This window comes from Pempheris klunzingeri, chromosome 18 (assembly GCF_042242105.1).
Source record: "Pempheris klunzingeri isolate RE-2024b chromosome 18, fPemKlu1.hap1, whole genome shotgun sequence".
In the NCBI taxonomy this organism is placed as follows: Eukaryota; Metazoa; Chordata; class Actinopteri; order Acropomatiformes; family Pempheridae; genus Pempheris; species Pempheris klunzingeri.
Window position 1 is genome coordinate 6,601,881 of NC_092029.1, and position 15,172 is coordinate 6,617,052.

The following is a 15,172-nucleotide window of genomic DNA, read 5'->3' on the forward strand; positions in this document are numbered from 1 at the left end:
TCAGTGTACGTTGACTTTCTGTACAGCAGAGGGCGCTAAATCATCACAGCAGACAAGACATCCTCCTGCAGGGTCCCAAGTAACTGATTTTCAAGCCAGATACATTTCAAAATACCAATATTGTATTTATTCACTCTATTATATTCACTTTAAAGTTACTTGCTATGTTGAAGATCAACTTAACATTTTGTGTGGAAATTATAGATTTATAGAATATGATGCATATACGTAAAAAACAAGCTCCTGCTACAACATACACGTTAATCCATCAGTGATAAATCAAAGTTGGTTTGTTTTTACGCTTTCGAGTACATTTTGCTGATAAAGAAAGATTTGCACTTAAACCAGACAAAGTTTCCAAGTAGGTGTATAGGGTGTAAGGTTTTAACTACATATTAAGCACCTACTATCTCTTCAACCCTGCACCTGACAAAGGATGTGTTTTCTTTCACCCTGCACATACATCATCCCAAGCTGTTGTAAATGCAAAGATTGATCAGTAATACATTTCAAAGTTCATGCTGATAACTACTGCCCAAGACAATTGCCGTGAGATAAGGAGAACCCAAATTATCAGTGGTGCCTACTGCCACAGAGTGGGCATGTGTTATCTCATTAATCATTGACTAATGGCTAAACTGCAGTGCCAGCAGCCTTACATAGGTGTTGGCTATGTGAAGTGTTCCAAAACAGGATGAAAAGGAAGAATAAATGTGCTTCACACAGCCGACCAAGCTGTCATTAGCATAGGAGGAATGATTACAGCAAGTAAACCCTCTTTTCATGTTCATATGGGCACCTGACATACGCTTTCAAACTGACTGGAAACATTGTGAACAAACCCTTTGAAGCAACGTTTTGTGAATAATTCAGATGTTCTGAAATTCTCCGTCAGAACTAGTTCAAGGTTTCAACTTGAAAGTGTTCCATCTTATTGTGTCGTGCCGACGGTAAGCTAATGCGAATGCAAGAAAGTGTCAAAATGCAGCTCATTCCACATCAAGGGATCAACACCGACCTCCTACATCGGTGTTTCCTAATCGTGCTCCTGAGGGAATCACTGCCCTGCATGTTTTAGAGGTTTCCCTGCTCCAGCACACATGATCCAAATGATCAGCTCATCATCAGCTCATGTGATTGAGCAAAATGAATACAAAAGACTCAAGTGATGCTAAAAGAAAAAGTCACAGACAAAATAGACAAATATAGGTTTTGATTTTATTTACATCACCATTTACACTCCTCTGTCCTGAAGTGGCAGTTGATATTACACACTAGATTCATTCATTCTCCATTATTATTCTTTCAGACACATTTACAGACGGTGCACGACTCTGTCACGAAGAGTGTGTAGTAAAGAGATTGTGCAACTAGACAGCTATACATACAGTATACTATGCATGGATTTGTTTTGCTGTGTTCAAATTGCAACATTACTATTGTATTATACCAGTACACCACTTTAATATTCAAATGATGAAATGTAATATGTGCGATATCCATGCAATAAAAAGAGTGGGTGCTGTGAGGTTTAATGAGATTTACAGAAGGAAGTATAGGTATTTGTATTTGTTCATTCTGTACAGACATCTTAATTTCAGTCTATTCTAACGGATGAAGAGTGAGGTATTGGCAATTTTCCAATAAAAGGCAAGACACACAAACAGACCCCCTTAAGGCAGTGGTATGTATGTGCATTGTCGCAAATAAAACAATCTTCTGCCTTTCCTTAAATAAGGTAGATAAAAAGAACCAAAGGATACAGTACATCCACTATGCAGTATGTATTTTACAATATTTGCTCTCAATCCTCTAAAAGTCAAGAAGCGGGAGTTTGAGGGTGTGGAAAGGAGGAGCGAATGCTTTCAACAGTCCGATCAAGAGCGACTTGATCAGACATGTAGTCCATCCACCAAGTGGAAAACCCAGACTGTCATCCAAATCTTCTGCAGCATGCAAACCTAACCAAAGAATGGACGTGCTAGACTCTCAAAATGATTTGTGTGTTTCTCATATCTGACACAGCAATCAGTAGCTGCTACTCACTGCTATCTGAGACGATGAAAATAACACTGAAGGTATTGGCTACATGCATGGAAAAAATACACAACAGCACTAACAGAAAAACAGCATGTTGTTCCTGCATCATCATAAAGTTTGACATAAGATTTGCAGTAAAGTCATTTACACCCGTACAATATCATATGCATTGGATTTTAGCACTTTGACCATGAGGAGAAGCAACATATTGGCTAAATAAATATCAGCTGTGAGGCATAATTTCCCAACCTGATAATGTTTCACTATCATAGAGACCTCTGTAGGGACTCATCTAATCCCTAAACACGCCTTTGTCTGTCACAAACAGAAAAAAAAAAATTAAAACGTATACATCGCTGCCTTCATTTTTTGGCAAAGTATCGACCTATTTCAATAAAAAGCATAAATAACAACTTTTGTAAAGACAGATAATGGACTTAAATCTGAAAAAAAGCTGATCGGAGTGGAGATGGTTAAAATGGTTGGACTTGTGGTCATGTATGAAGGTGGGAAAGGAATGATGAATCTAGATCAGTTTTAGAATACATACTCAAACCTGATCTGTAATTTTTGAGTGCACGTACATATGCGAGTGCATGTTTTCATTCGATCACTCCATTCCCACCTTGGGTATTTTCAGTGTGCAATGTGCTGTGAGGTCAGTTAGAGGGTAGAAGATTAGTAATATTTATGAGGAGCTGAGGCCAGAATCGGACTCGCCGCTGCCTGCACGGGCCTTGGAGGCGACGCAGGGAGCCATGGAGCAGGGAATGGAGTAGCAGGAACAGCTGGAGCTCTTTAGGGTCTCCTCTGTAATCACCTCCTGCAGGGAGTGCTGCTCCTCTACCTGGAAGATGTTTGGCTGCTCCCCCTGAGCCTCACAGATACTAAAGGAAAAGGAGGAGACATCCTTTAGTTAGATCAGACAGTAGTTGGTGCACACTGGTACCACACAAGTTTCTTCACATGCTCTCCGTCATTCAGAAACCAAAGTGATAGCAGTTTCCCCTTTTTAAAGACATTTTGTGAACAAAAATGTAGAAAAAAAACCTAAAGAATTCTCACTGCTGAGTAGTAGGGCTCGATAACAGAGTTCAAAAATATTTCACAATGTTTGTACGAATATTTTTCCCTTCTGTATCTACTGAACATCATGATATGGCACATGTAAGCAAAGTCAGACAAAACTTTTCCCACTTGTAGAACTAAGTCTTACACCACTCGTTCTGTTTCATTTGATTACAATTTTCTTGAATCAATGATTTAGGCAAGAAAACACCCTGATGTGATGGTTGTTTATACTATCATGATAAAACTCACTGAAAGTTGCTAAATAATAATATTGAATTTTCGCCCAGCACTACTGAGTAGTCCAGTGGAACAAAAAACTATTGTTAGTAATAACTTACAGAAAACTATTATATATATATATATTCAGATTTATGGGTTAACTTTCACATTTTATCTAATATAAGTCATGCATCAGGCAAGAAGACTCCGGTTCTGCTCTAAACCAACTAGCAAATGGGTGATATCAACACACAGTGGATCCACACTCATGTTTTCATGCACCCATGTCAATGGAAACAGCAATGTCTGCTGCATTCATTTTGGTTGGGGGGATGATTGTGCTGGTAGCTATTTTGGCACTGAGAAGGAACCTAAATTGTTTCGGTGAGTTAAAAGGATTTTTGATGCCATCTGTACATTCAGGGCATCGTGCTTTTTACCTGTCTGACACTCGGCGTGTTTAGTGAAACGGCGCCCGAGGGCGTGACTCACAAGATAATTTACTTTGGGTTGGTCCCGGGTTTATCAGTTTTTATTTGGGCAGCTCTCTCTTACAACTTCCCCATATGGACAATATTAGAGATTGTTCTCATAAAATAAAACCTCTTTTTCCAGGCTGTGTATAATCTCTGGCTGCAATCTCTGCATTACAGGAGGTTACAGGTCGTTAAGGTTTGTGTTCATCTTTTAAAGTAAACAGGCTCAGGGGAGGAAGCTCCAGCTTTGTGAATCCACTGATGCAAGATAGCAAATGTAAGTGTTTGTAAGGCTGCTGGAGGCTTCATCCAATGAAGGCAGAGCAATGAAACTCATTTTCAACCCAAAACAAGCACATCCAGTGCAATCACCCCTTGTGTTAAGAAACTGCAGTACAAGCAGATCATCTACACATTTTTTTTTTTTTTAAAGTGAAAAATATGCTGTGACATCTGACAAAGATGCCAAAGATGCTGGGAGATGAACAGCTACACATATAGGGCTTAAATACAGGCCTCTCTTGGAACAATGTTATTTAAGACCATCCATTCTACTCAGTTTCATCACACACTGAGATGCGTGCTTATCAAGGTGGTTTGGTGATATGAAACTTCTACACATCTTTTTTTTTAAATAGAAGAATTAGATTAAAACTAGCAGTTAAAAAAGCAAATGCAAATATATATTTTTTGGTTCATACAGAAGCCAGTATGTCGAGTAACACGGTCTCATGCACTAAACAAGCCTTTAAGTGTTATCTTCTCTTTTTCTTCAAAAATCAAGTTGAATATCACTGAATATCATATCAAGTTTTGATTAAAGGTCTTTCAAAGCATACCCAAAACAATACGCAGGCATTAAAAAAAAAAAAAAATAAGGGCAAACGAGCCTCAGAATGATAAACATGGCAGTTGACCAATCAAACAACTGTGTTTTCTGAAGAAAATCCAAAAAGATATAAAAATCGTTGCCACTGAAACGTCAAGTTCTGTATCATTATGGTGGAAGACATATGAGAAGTCAACCGTCTTGCATCATTGTCATGGATATATTAAAGAATAAGATACAGGCTTTCAGGCAGAATGGGATTTGAATGGGGGTTCCAAAAAAATCAAAACAGCCATAGGGTAGAGTGAGTAAATTAACAATGCACAGCCAGGAACCAGAGAGACATTACGGGAATCTGGAGAACTTGAGTCATTATATGGCACCAAGCATTCACAAATTCTGTAAGAAAGAGGCACAGTTATAACAATAACAACAACCTAGATGTCGTTTTTTTTTTTGGTTTTTGTTTAATTTGAGATGTTAAAGTTGCATCTGGAATCTGCAAGGACTGCCTGACTGTAACACAGGGTTCAAATCCTACGGTCTGCTTTCTGCAGACGTCTGGGCCAAAGTGCAAACATAGATAAAATGCAGAACTGAAACGGCTGAACAAACAGGCCCTGCTGACCTCGCAGCTTTGTTAAGACCAGAGGAAACTCTCCTTCACCCTGCTGGCAACCCAAGCTTTATGTAACAGCACCGGAACATCTTGTGTACCAATTTCCCACTCATATACAAAATGCCCGATGATTAATCAAACCAATTTAATCAACAGCTACGGCAGGTGCCAAGTGATTAACGTATCTGCCAGTGTTTTATTATATAACCTTGAAGCAGCAGTAATAATATTTATAAAACTAAAAGTCCTGTTTAACGGCTCATGTGTGTTACAGCACAAAGACAGCACAGGGTGTACTGCACAGTTTTCATGGAGGGTGCTGGGTAACGGGCAGAGATTGTAGCTGGACACGCAATTATAAGAGAGTTTATCAGAACAGAAATGGGCGGAAAGGAACTTTCACCTTCGACTGGAGCTGTTTGCACCGCGCCCTGCCGCTTTATGCTGATTATAGGAACAGTTGTGCTTGTGGTCTACACTACAACAGTTGGCCACAAATAAACATGTTACATGTTAACCTACCTGTCATAGATGAGCCCATCGATGCCCTGCTCTCTCAGGTTCCTTCTGGTTTCGTGGTCGTTGTTGTCATCGCCCCAACTGAACACCACCAGGCCTTTAGACTGGGCGTCTCCGATGTAGCTGAGGTTCTTCAGCAGCTCCTCAGCGTGGCCACTGATCCCCTAAAAGGAGCAGGAAAGAAATTCATTTTATTTAGTTCATCTCAGAATAAAATTTCATTCCTACCTACTCTCAAGTTCGTTTAAACTCTGGTAGCTTGTTTGTCCTCAAATCGCATAGCAGGTAAGATCATTCAGCCCCGTGTGGGCCTTAAACAACATAAGTGACTCAGATTATGCTGCGTAAGCCATCTGGAGTCCACTGCTAAAACCATTTAGGATGTTTTACAGTCAGCTCACAGCACTATGCTAGCTGACGCGTTTGATCGGCTCCTTCTGTAAGTCCTTTCAAATCCTCTTTTTAAAATCAAGCATTGTGTTACAGTTAAACAGTATTTTGGTAACTGTGTCCAAATGTGTTTATTTGTGGCACTAAAACTAGAACTGAGCAGATGACGTGCTTAGTTGGGAAGGGTGAAATCCAGCTAAATCCTTCCTGTCATACCAAAACATTACATCTGTTTGCCTTAGATGTCCATTACACATAGAGTGGTGCTTACAAAATATAAAATTACACATTGAATTGAATGAAATACTGCAAACCGTTAATGTGAAACTGTTGTGTGACATATATGGGTAAATGGGTTTCGTATAGCAGTTAAGTCTGGAAAATTCTGTAGATACATCGTGATAAATATTTGATTCTCTGCTACCACTACTCACCAGAATATTCTCACTCTGGGCAAAACTTATGGCGATCTGAGTGGTCTGGCAGCGGATGTCCATCAGCTCAGGATACTTGTCTGAAATTCCCTGAGTCAGGAAGAGGATGGGGTACTTGTTTTGCTTCTGACGTACCCTGATGGAAAAGGGAAGATAAGTTAGCAGCGCTCGAGAGGCACCTACTGTGTTTATACTTATATCTCATACACACAGCCTCCCTTGACTGGCTAATTAGATTTTTCTTGAAAACTAAACGTAGAGAGCAAGAACATTTAAATAATTTTCATATGAGTGATGCTTTCAAATACACTAATCCTACGCTAATAATTAAGAGAAAACTTTCTATCACTGTTTGTCTGAAATCTCTTCACAAGTGAAATCATCTATTTAAGCAGCCCACAACTGCACGGCCTTGTAACATTCTTGTTTCTGGATAGTATGCGGTTTCTACTGCCTAATCAAATCTGGGCATACTTTATCCTCAGTTGCTAGCTGTGCTTACATGGTGCAGACATCCGGGTCGAAGCAGGAGAAAACAATGCGTCTTTTTCCGCCTTTCTGCAGAACACATGACAAGACGATGTCGAGGAAGGTATTCATGTTGAAGTAGGATGATAGGTTGCCATCCCATGACCCGTCCTGCCAGAAAAACAATTACTCACATGAGTTTATTTCAAACTGAATTCTACAGCCAAAATATTCTTTCCAGTACACTATGTTTGAGTGAGTCAAAATAAAATTATTGCTGCTTATTGTACTGGAGATCCCTAAATGCAAATTATTGAGCAGATGATTATATAATTTGCCCTACTAAGTATACCTACCTTCATCTGGCAGATCCATTTGAGCTCAATGTTGAATCCCACATGCTCAGGAATAGCTTGGAAGATCTGTGGAACAGGTATGAAGAATGCTGTTCATTTTACTGTGACTTTGAGATGACAAAAGACAGTGAAACGTAGGCTACAAGACAAATGATTAATTCTTTATCAATTACTTCATAAGTAATTCATGGTGATTTGGCAGATAGTACAACAGGGTGAAGAACGGAGTTCCTCTTTGTTACTCTTGTTGTCTATATTTCTGTGAAAACAGGGATAAAAGCTTAAACTTGTTTGATAATCATGATCATCATTAAGTCATTTACCTGTGAGAGTGAGGGGAATGGCTGATGCTCGTCGATTTCATCTTCATCGTCCAGCAGATCTGAACAACAAGCAAAACAGATTACTGTTAATGCACATCACACAAATCACATCACTGTGCTGCAATGTAACCTGACGCACACAAAGTGGCGTTTGATCAAAATGTATTTCATGCCAGCCTCTTGATCTACTGTTTGTATGACAGCATACTGTATGCAACAAAACTGAAATGAACGAAAATGGCTTTTCAACATGTCACCCGACTCTCATTTTTTCCCCATGGCAGATGGTGGCGATGTAATAAAGACAGAAAAAACAAACAGTAGCTGCATACCTTTGTCATCGCTTCCTTTCATCGCAGTGGCATGGGCCAGCTGTGCAACAAAGCAAAGCATGCATTTACCTTCCAAGCCATTAACAAAAGAAGAAGTACAACATATTCTGTAACTTGCTGAACAACTTAACTAGGCCACAGGGCAAGGGTGGGGGGGGGGAGTGCAACAAGTGTATACTTTTTGGTATTTTATCATGATTACGTTCTTCATACTAACTATTTGTATTCTATCCACTGGTAATTTGGGGAAACTACCTAAATATGGCTTTACCCTCTGCTACTAATCAGTTCTCATGTGTGTCTGTGCAACTGTAAATAACTTCTCACAGCAGGAAAACTACAGGTGTGATTAACATTAATAACTGTCCACTTTCATCTAAAGGATAAGAAAGGTTTGGGTGAGCTTGGGTTTTATTTGCAAAGTTTTGATTTTACAGGTTTTTACCTTGAGAAGCTGCAGCTGATCAAATGTCAAGTCTTTGACTGGCACTTCAATGAGCTCCAAAGAAGTCTTGTCATTTTTCTGTCAGGAGGATGGAAAGAATTACATTAATGGTAACACACATTTGTATATGCTTACCATTTCTCTTAGTGTATATTTATCAAATCATGTTTAGTTACGGGAAAATAAAAACACCAACAAAAAAGTAGGATATTTTATATTTTGGAACTATAAGTCATTTTCATATTTCATATGTCCATCATCAAGTAGAGCAGGCGTTGGTGGATTTTACCTTCTTGGTGGATATGCAGCACGTCAGATCGTGGTATACAATGGGGACAGCATCCTTGGAGAGGTGAACATCAAACTCCACATAGGCAGCACCCTACAAGTATACAACCGACAGATAGTTCAAGTAGAAGTAATGTTAAAGCTAAAGATTTTCTCATGACCTGATCATCTGAATTACTTACATGCTGGGCAGCACTTTTAAACGAGGCTACTGTGTTCTCCCTGACTCTGTGGTGCCTGTGAAACAAGGGAACACGTACAGGATGAGCTGACATACTCGCCCCTATGGAAATGCACACTGTGGAGCTGTTAACTATTTGTTTAGTCTGCGAAAGGCTATCCTTTCCATGTCATTAGGACTCACTTGGCTGCGTGTGTGCTGCCAGCTCCTCTGTGCCCCACATCCAGAGTGCTTCTTTTCTTCCAGTACTTGGTGAACGAGGAGCTCATGTCACACTGCAGCCCCTGGATGGGCCGGATCACTATGTAATCCACTAGAACAGAGTAGCAGAGTAGGTACCATGTACACTGAGTTAACTAATTAACAAAGAAAGACTTTCAGAGGAAGTAAAGCATGCCCCCCCCTTCCGTCATTGTTACCCAGTGTGGAATTTTTAATCACAAAATCTTACCTCTGACTTTCCCGATGGTCTGCCTGGAATTTCGACCCATTATGGGGAGAGTGGCTACTCCGTTGTCCTTACCGCTCTCCAAAAAAGAGGAGGAGAGCAGGCAAGCTGTGCCCACATGTCCTGGATGTTCATCTCCTTGGACTACATGCTCACTCAGATCCTCCTGTAAAGAAATAGATGAAATTGGTACAATAATGCTGATTTGTTCCCTTTTCACTTGTATTTGTTAGTCAAGAATACTCATTTTATTGCTTATCAAGAAATGGGTTTACTGGTTTATCTGAGGCAGTATTCCCAGTACAAGTATTACCTCAAAGAACTCAAAGGTGAGCTCCAGGTTGTCCGGGTCCATGGTGTGGATGCTGTACTCAGTCCACTGGGAGGGTTCCAGTGCATACCCACATTCAGGCTGCGAGTGGCGGGACTTATAGCCATTGGCACTGATCATACTGATCTCCAGAGTGGTGGTCATCTTGTTCCAAGATGAAGGACTGAGCTCTTCCTCTTCCTCATCTTCCTCCTCCTCAACGCCCTCTAATGTCAGCTTGATCCTGTATCGGTAGGTAAATGAGACGCAGATGTGGTCGAATTGAAAGCCCGAATATATATATATATATATATATATATATATATATATATATATATTTTAAAAAAAAATCTAATTATCTTTGCTACTCTCATTTGAATTCTGTATGCAGGATTAATGTTACACTTACGTAACAGTTTGGGTAATAGTAGCACTGTAATGATCCACTGATCGGTCTCATGTCACTTTCAGGCTGAACTTTCTTGTGGTGTTAAATTTTACTTTGGGGTCATCCTTACCTGAAGCGGGACTTCTTGAATTTCTTCTTTGTAATAGACACCGGCGACACCTTAGAATAGTGCAGACGCAGGCGAATCTCTGTCTGGCACGTCAGCCACCCCGAGTCAACACAATTCAGCCCATCTGTAAAAAAAAAAAAAAAAGAAAAAAAAAAAAGGGGTGAAGCACACTGTACAAAACAGAGGAAGTGACTACAGTGTGGTCTGTGAGGAATAAAATTCCCCTGACACATCAAATGCACCAGTAAGCAACTTAGTTTTACTTTTATGTCATGGAGTTTTTACATATTGTAAAATATCCAACTTACTGTGAATTCCAAATTGTCCGTCGTCAATATTCTGGTGTGATGCTGCAATAAAGGAAAGGTGCATTAGAAATAGGGCAGAAGAATTTAGCAGCACAAACGAGTTCAGATCAAACCACAGCATTTCCTGTGTACAGGGTTAGGTTTAGGGTCTCAAATCCCAGTTTGGACTTTTGGAACAAGACACCGAATTTGTTGGTTTGCTCTGAATTTGATTTGCCTCAACGTCAAGAGAGTCAACTAAGCAATAAAATGCATCTGTTTCCAAAAAACTACAGCTCTGAGCATGTGCATGTCTAGCAGGATGTTTGTGAAACTACACAGCAATCAAACAAATCACTTCTGCATTGAATATAAAAATAAGCCTCAGATTTATAAGAAATTCCGACTGTAGTGGGACAGGCATTGTAAATGGGATCTGCTGGAAGAAAGAAAAACAAGGATGGGGTGAGAGGCTGGGGTCAAAGAGGGCATCAAGCAGGGTGCAAACTCTATTTTTCCTATCAAGGTCATTTTGAATGGGCTTTGTCAGTGCTGGGCCAACACAATGACCTTTTTCATGACATCTACTGCACTGCAGTGTTTCCTCTATGGCTATAGATAATTCCAGCAAGAGTTGCCCCTGATATTTGACACAGCGTACACACACTGCCAAATAAGCAAGCAGCTCCAGAGCCTACCAGTAAATTACAGTGTCTGAGGAAGAAACAATGCAGTCAGGTGGCAGTATGTAACTATGACATATGCATAGCCCAAAATAACAAACCAAAGGTCGGATTTCTCACTCCCTGACTTACTGACTGTCATCTTCAGTGGGATTAGCAAGAACTGACCCTACATTAGTGTTTATGGTTAGCTGTTGTGTACAGTTCTAGGGACAGTTCTACGACACACTTTACCAAACCCAACCACACTGTAAACCGTTTCTTTGTTGTTCTATACCTGTGGGGTTCATTGTGCGGGGCTGAAGATGGGTCTCCCACATATTGACTATCACTTGACAGGGACCATCTGCACTCTGCAATTCCAATGTTTAGTACAATGTTAGGGTTTTCATATCATACACATCACTACAACTACTTCTCAGTCTGGTCTAAAAGCCTTCTTTGGACCAGAGTGTGAGTAAGGATTAGAGGGGGTATAGTCACCAATCCCCAGCTAGGGCAGTCAGCCACCATGGGTTGAAATCTGAAAAGTGGATTAGTTAGTGAAGAAAAAAAACCTTGTTCAGTTACACTTTAAGCTGCTTTATCTGTAATAAAGTCATCATTAACTACAGCAACAATGTGTTTGTAGCATCACATTTTGACATCTGTAATAAAAAGCACAAAAATAAAATATATATTACCATGAGGGAAAAAATACCCAACACTGCTCAAGTGTACAATTAGGAAAAATAAATGTGGTCAGTGAGTCAAAATTACTGTACATATTGCTGCTAACATTTTTCCACAGGCATGGCAGTAACTTCAGTAACTTGGAGTTCAAGCACTGTGAAATGTTAACTTCTTTAACCGTGCATCAACTGTTGAAAGCAAAGGACAGGTTCAAGCTTGTGACAGATTTGAGCTTACGTGATTTTTAAAAAAAGGAGGCGTCTCACAAACAGTACAGTGCAAACACGAGGAAGTCAAGTTATTGTCAGCTTGACCTCTCACACAATGTGAGACACACCCTTGATAAAAAAATACAATGCCCCAATAGGAGAGAAAACTACAAAGAGAGAGCTACATATTCTTGTTTTCAGGGAAATGTTTTGGACATGGTTTCCCTCTTTCTTTCTTTTCCAGTGAAAGCTGATCCCTGGTATGTTTGTGTACATCTATGTGCAGGTGTGGTTAGCAGAAGCTCAGTAAAAAAAAACAAAAGGTCACATGCTTAGAATAGAGCAAGCCAGCTGGCAGTTTGCCCAAGGCTGGATGTTTAATCACATCGGTCCACGTCTGTTTCTACGGGTTTTCAAGCAGATATGGGGAAAAAGATACACAGATCTTGTGAGTGCTCCTAACTTTAACTGTGGCAAATCAAGGGCTTACAAACACACTTTTTCAAAGTCAGTGGAACAAATGTAGAAACGTTCTCCCCTTCCTGCTGATGAGCTGAAAGAAAAGCCTGAAATCACATCACAAAACACGCAACAATACTAATACTTAATACCGATACAGATTGGCTTTAAATTTAAAAATATCTGTCAATTGTAAGGCCACACCACTATACAGACGGGAGACTCTGCTCACCTTTGACTCCAGAAAGTAGCCTTTGAAATAGCGGTACTTGGAAACAACTCCTTTAGGGACAGTGACTGTCGTGGTCCACATATTTCTGTCAGGGAGTCAACGCACGCATAAATATTTTATTCATATGTTAACAGCATGTTTTTAATGGGTCAGACATTATACTGAAAACTTTAACCTACCCATCATTTGCATCAGGATGCAAGATGATGGCTTTTTGATGGTTCCAGCTTCCCAGGGCTTCACAGCTACCAACAACTGCAATCACCTCCCCTAGAAATGGTCAAATTGGCGGGTTAACTGATGTAACTTCCAACAAAAAACAAAAAATATATATATAAAACAATTTTGACTGACATTCTTAACAAACAACTTAATGCTCACATAGGCCGCAGATGATGTAATGCGTTACATGCTTAATAAATGTTTGAAAACTTGAAAAAAGTTACACAATCTACTCTTTTTTTTCCCCCACAAACTTATCTGAACTATGTGGAACACACACACAAACAAACAGACACCACAACACAAACAATGATATCAATGTTTGGGCAAATCTACACTTCACAAATCCACCATGACTGAAAAAGACACACAATAACAGTCTATTACAACACATTTTAGTACATGACTACAGCAACATGTCCCATGTAGACTAAAGGTCATGTGGACACTGTTACCTTCAGCTATGTCTGACAGGTTTAACAGACATCCATACCTGGGGATGTTTCTCCTCTGACAGCCAAAGTCACCTGAACAGTCTCCATGGTTGACACAGGCACTGTCTGCAGAAACAAGCTGAAAGACACAGACCTGTTTTTAGCACAGTAATATCAGTAATGCACAGAAGTGAAGTGGAGCCCTGAGCCAAGTGTGACTACTGGTTGGTTTGATAAGTGAAAGTGTTAACGTAGGTGAAAAGTAGCTAACTCATCTTAATGGTTTTTGTAAATATATTTATATCTCAAGCAATAGCAGTTTATTTAGCAATAGTAGTTTATATTTATATGTTTTTATATATTTTATTCTATCCTCTTCTTTTTTCACTCTTTAACATTCAGTGCGGATGGCAAAGTAAGATTTTCATTGTACAGGGAAACCTGTTTCTGCACTGTACACATGACAATAAACGCTTTGAATCTCTTTGAATCTCAAGTAACGTTAATAACAAGTCTGGTGCACAACATTTTAAAGGCAACTGAAGCAGAGGAAACCATAATTATAACTACCGTTACCTTCTTGATTTTGGCGGCAACACGTCGGCTCTTGGCAGCCCCGAAGATGGAGAGTTCACAGGGGACTAGATTCGCCAACTTAAGCTCATCCCGCAGGGAGGCACCGGTCTGAGCAAAAACAAACCGGCCTGTCCACCGTTACTCATGGCTGTCCAGTTTATCAAACAGCAAATCGACGTTGAGCTTGACATTAACTGACATAACGCCGTAATTATAAAACTAGGAAAACGATAAAGATATGATCCTATCAAGAGAACGGGATTGTAGACCGATAAACTGAGACAAAGGTTGGTCACATCGCAGGATATTTCAGCCAATTTGCAAGCTAACACGAGCATCGAGCTAGCCAAAATCATACGTGAGACTTCCGGTGTGTGCTTTCAAAGTAAAATATTTATTCGACAACTTCCTTCGATTTCTCATTCAAAGACGAAGTTTGGTGATAAATACGACAGTTGTGGATTGAAATCTTCTATATGATTTATCTTAGTCATGATAACTTAAAGTGACACGCTAAAAGGGATGACTATAACCTACACTACACACTTTTATTTTGAATGTATCATTTCCATATTCCATGTTGCGTTCCGTTTCCGATGTGCGCTTGACGAAGCTGTGCTGGTTCATTCCGCCCTGCTCCGGATCGGCGCCACAATGCGTTCACGTACCCTCGGAAACACCGCAGTTATGAGCTGAGCGAACGTGTTCCTACGCAAGAAGTAGTAAACAAACGTGGGAGACTTTTGAAAACAATATCGTGGTGCAAAGAAGCTAGAGGCACATATGACGACAAAATTGACGCAATTAAAAACATTTGTTAGTCATAAACATCAAATATTAGTATCTATTTATTACTGCGGCATTGTAATTAATTGATTTATCAAGTAAAATAGAAGTTCAATAGTTCAATAGAAGTTCAATAGTTGTGTTAGGATTTGGGTTGGATACATTTCGTTATCATTTATGGCCAAAATGGACGCGTATTATTTCTAAATAATGACAAAATAACAAGCAGGCTTTTATGGAGGAGTTTACGGGGCGACAAAAATGCCGCATCAGCTGGCTTCAGACAAACAGGACGAGAACATAAACAAAGCGGCAGAAAATGCCTGTTAGAGAAAATGACACTGCA

General features: G+C 39.8%; 1 protein-coding gene across 1 annotated transcript; it reads right to left on the reverse strand.

Annotated features, from left to right (window-relative positions):
* Positions 1-1,198: 1,198 nt before the first annotated feature.
* gpcpd1 (glycerophosphocholine phosphodiesterase 1) lies at positions 1,199-14,289 on the reverse strand. The gene is made up of 20 exons (XM_070849068.1): positions 14,041-14,289; positions 13,524-13,603; positions 12,988-13,078; positions 12,809-12,893; positions 11,514-11,589; positions 10,575-10,616; positions 10,267-10,390; positions 9,752-9,992; positions 9,442-9,604; positions 9,174-9,303; positions 8,992-9,046; positions 8,811-8,903; positions 8,522-8,599; positions 8,077-8,116; positions 7,745-7,803; positions 7,422-7,487; positions 7,100-7,236; positions 6,598-6,733; positions 5,777-5,937; positions 1,199-2,927 (listed from the first exon to the last, which is right to left on the reverse strand). Exons 2-20 carry the CDS (start codon positions 13,570-13,572, stop codon positions 2,729-2,731), a joined length of 2,025 nt encoding a protein of 674 aa, XP_070705169.1. The 5' UTR covers positions 13,573-13,603; positions 14,041-14,289; the 3' UTR covers positions 1,199-2,728.
* Positions 14,290-15,172: the final 883 nt, after the last annotated feature.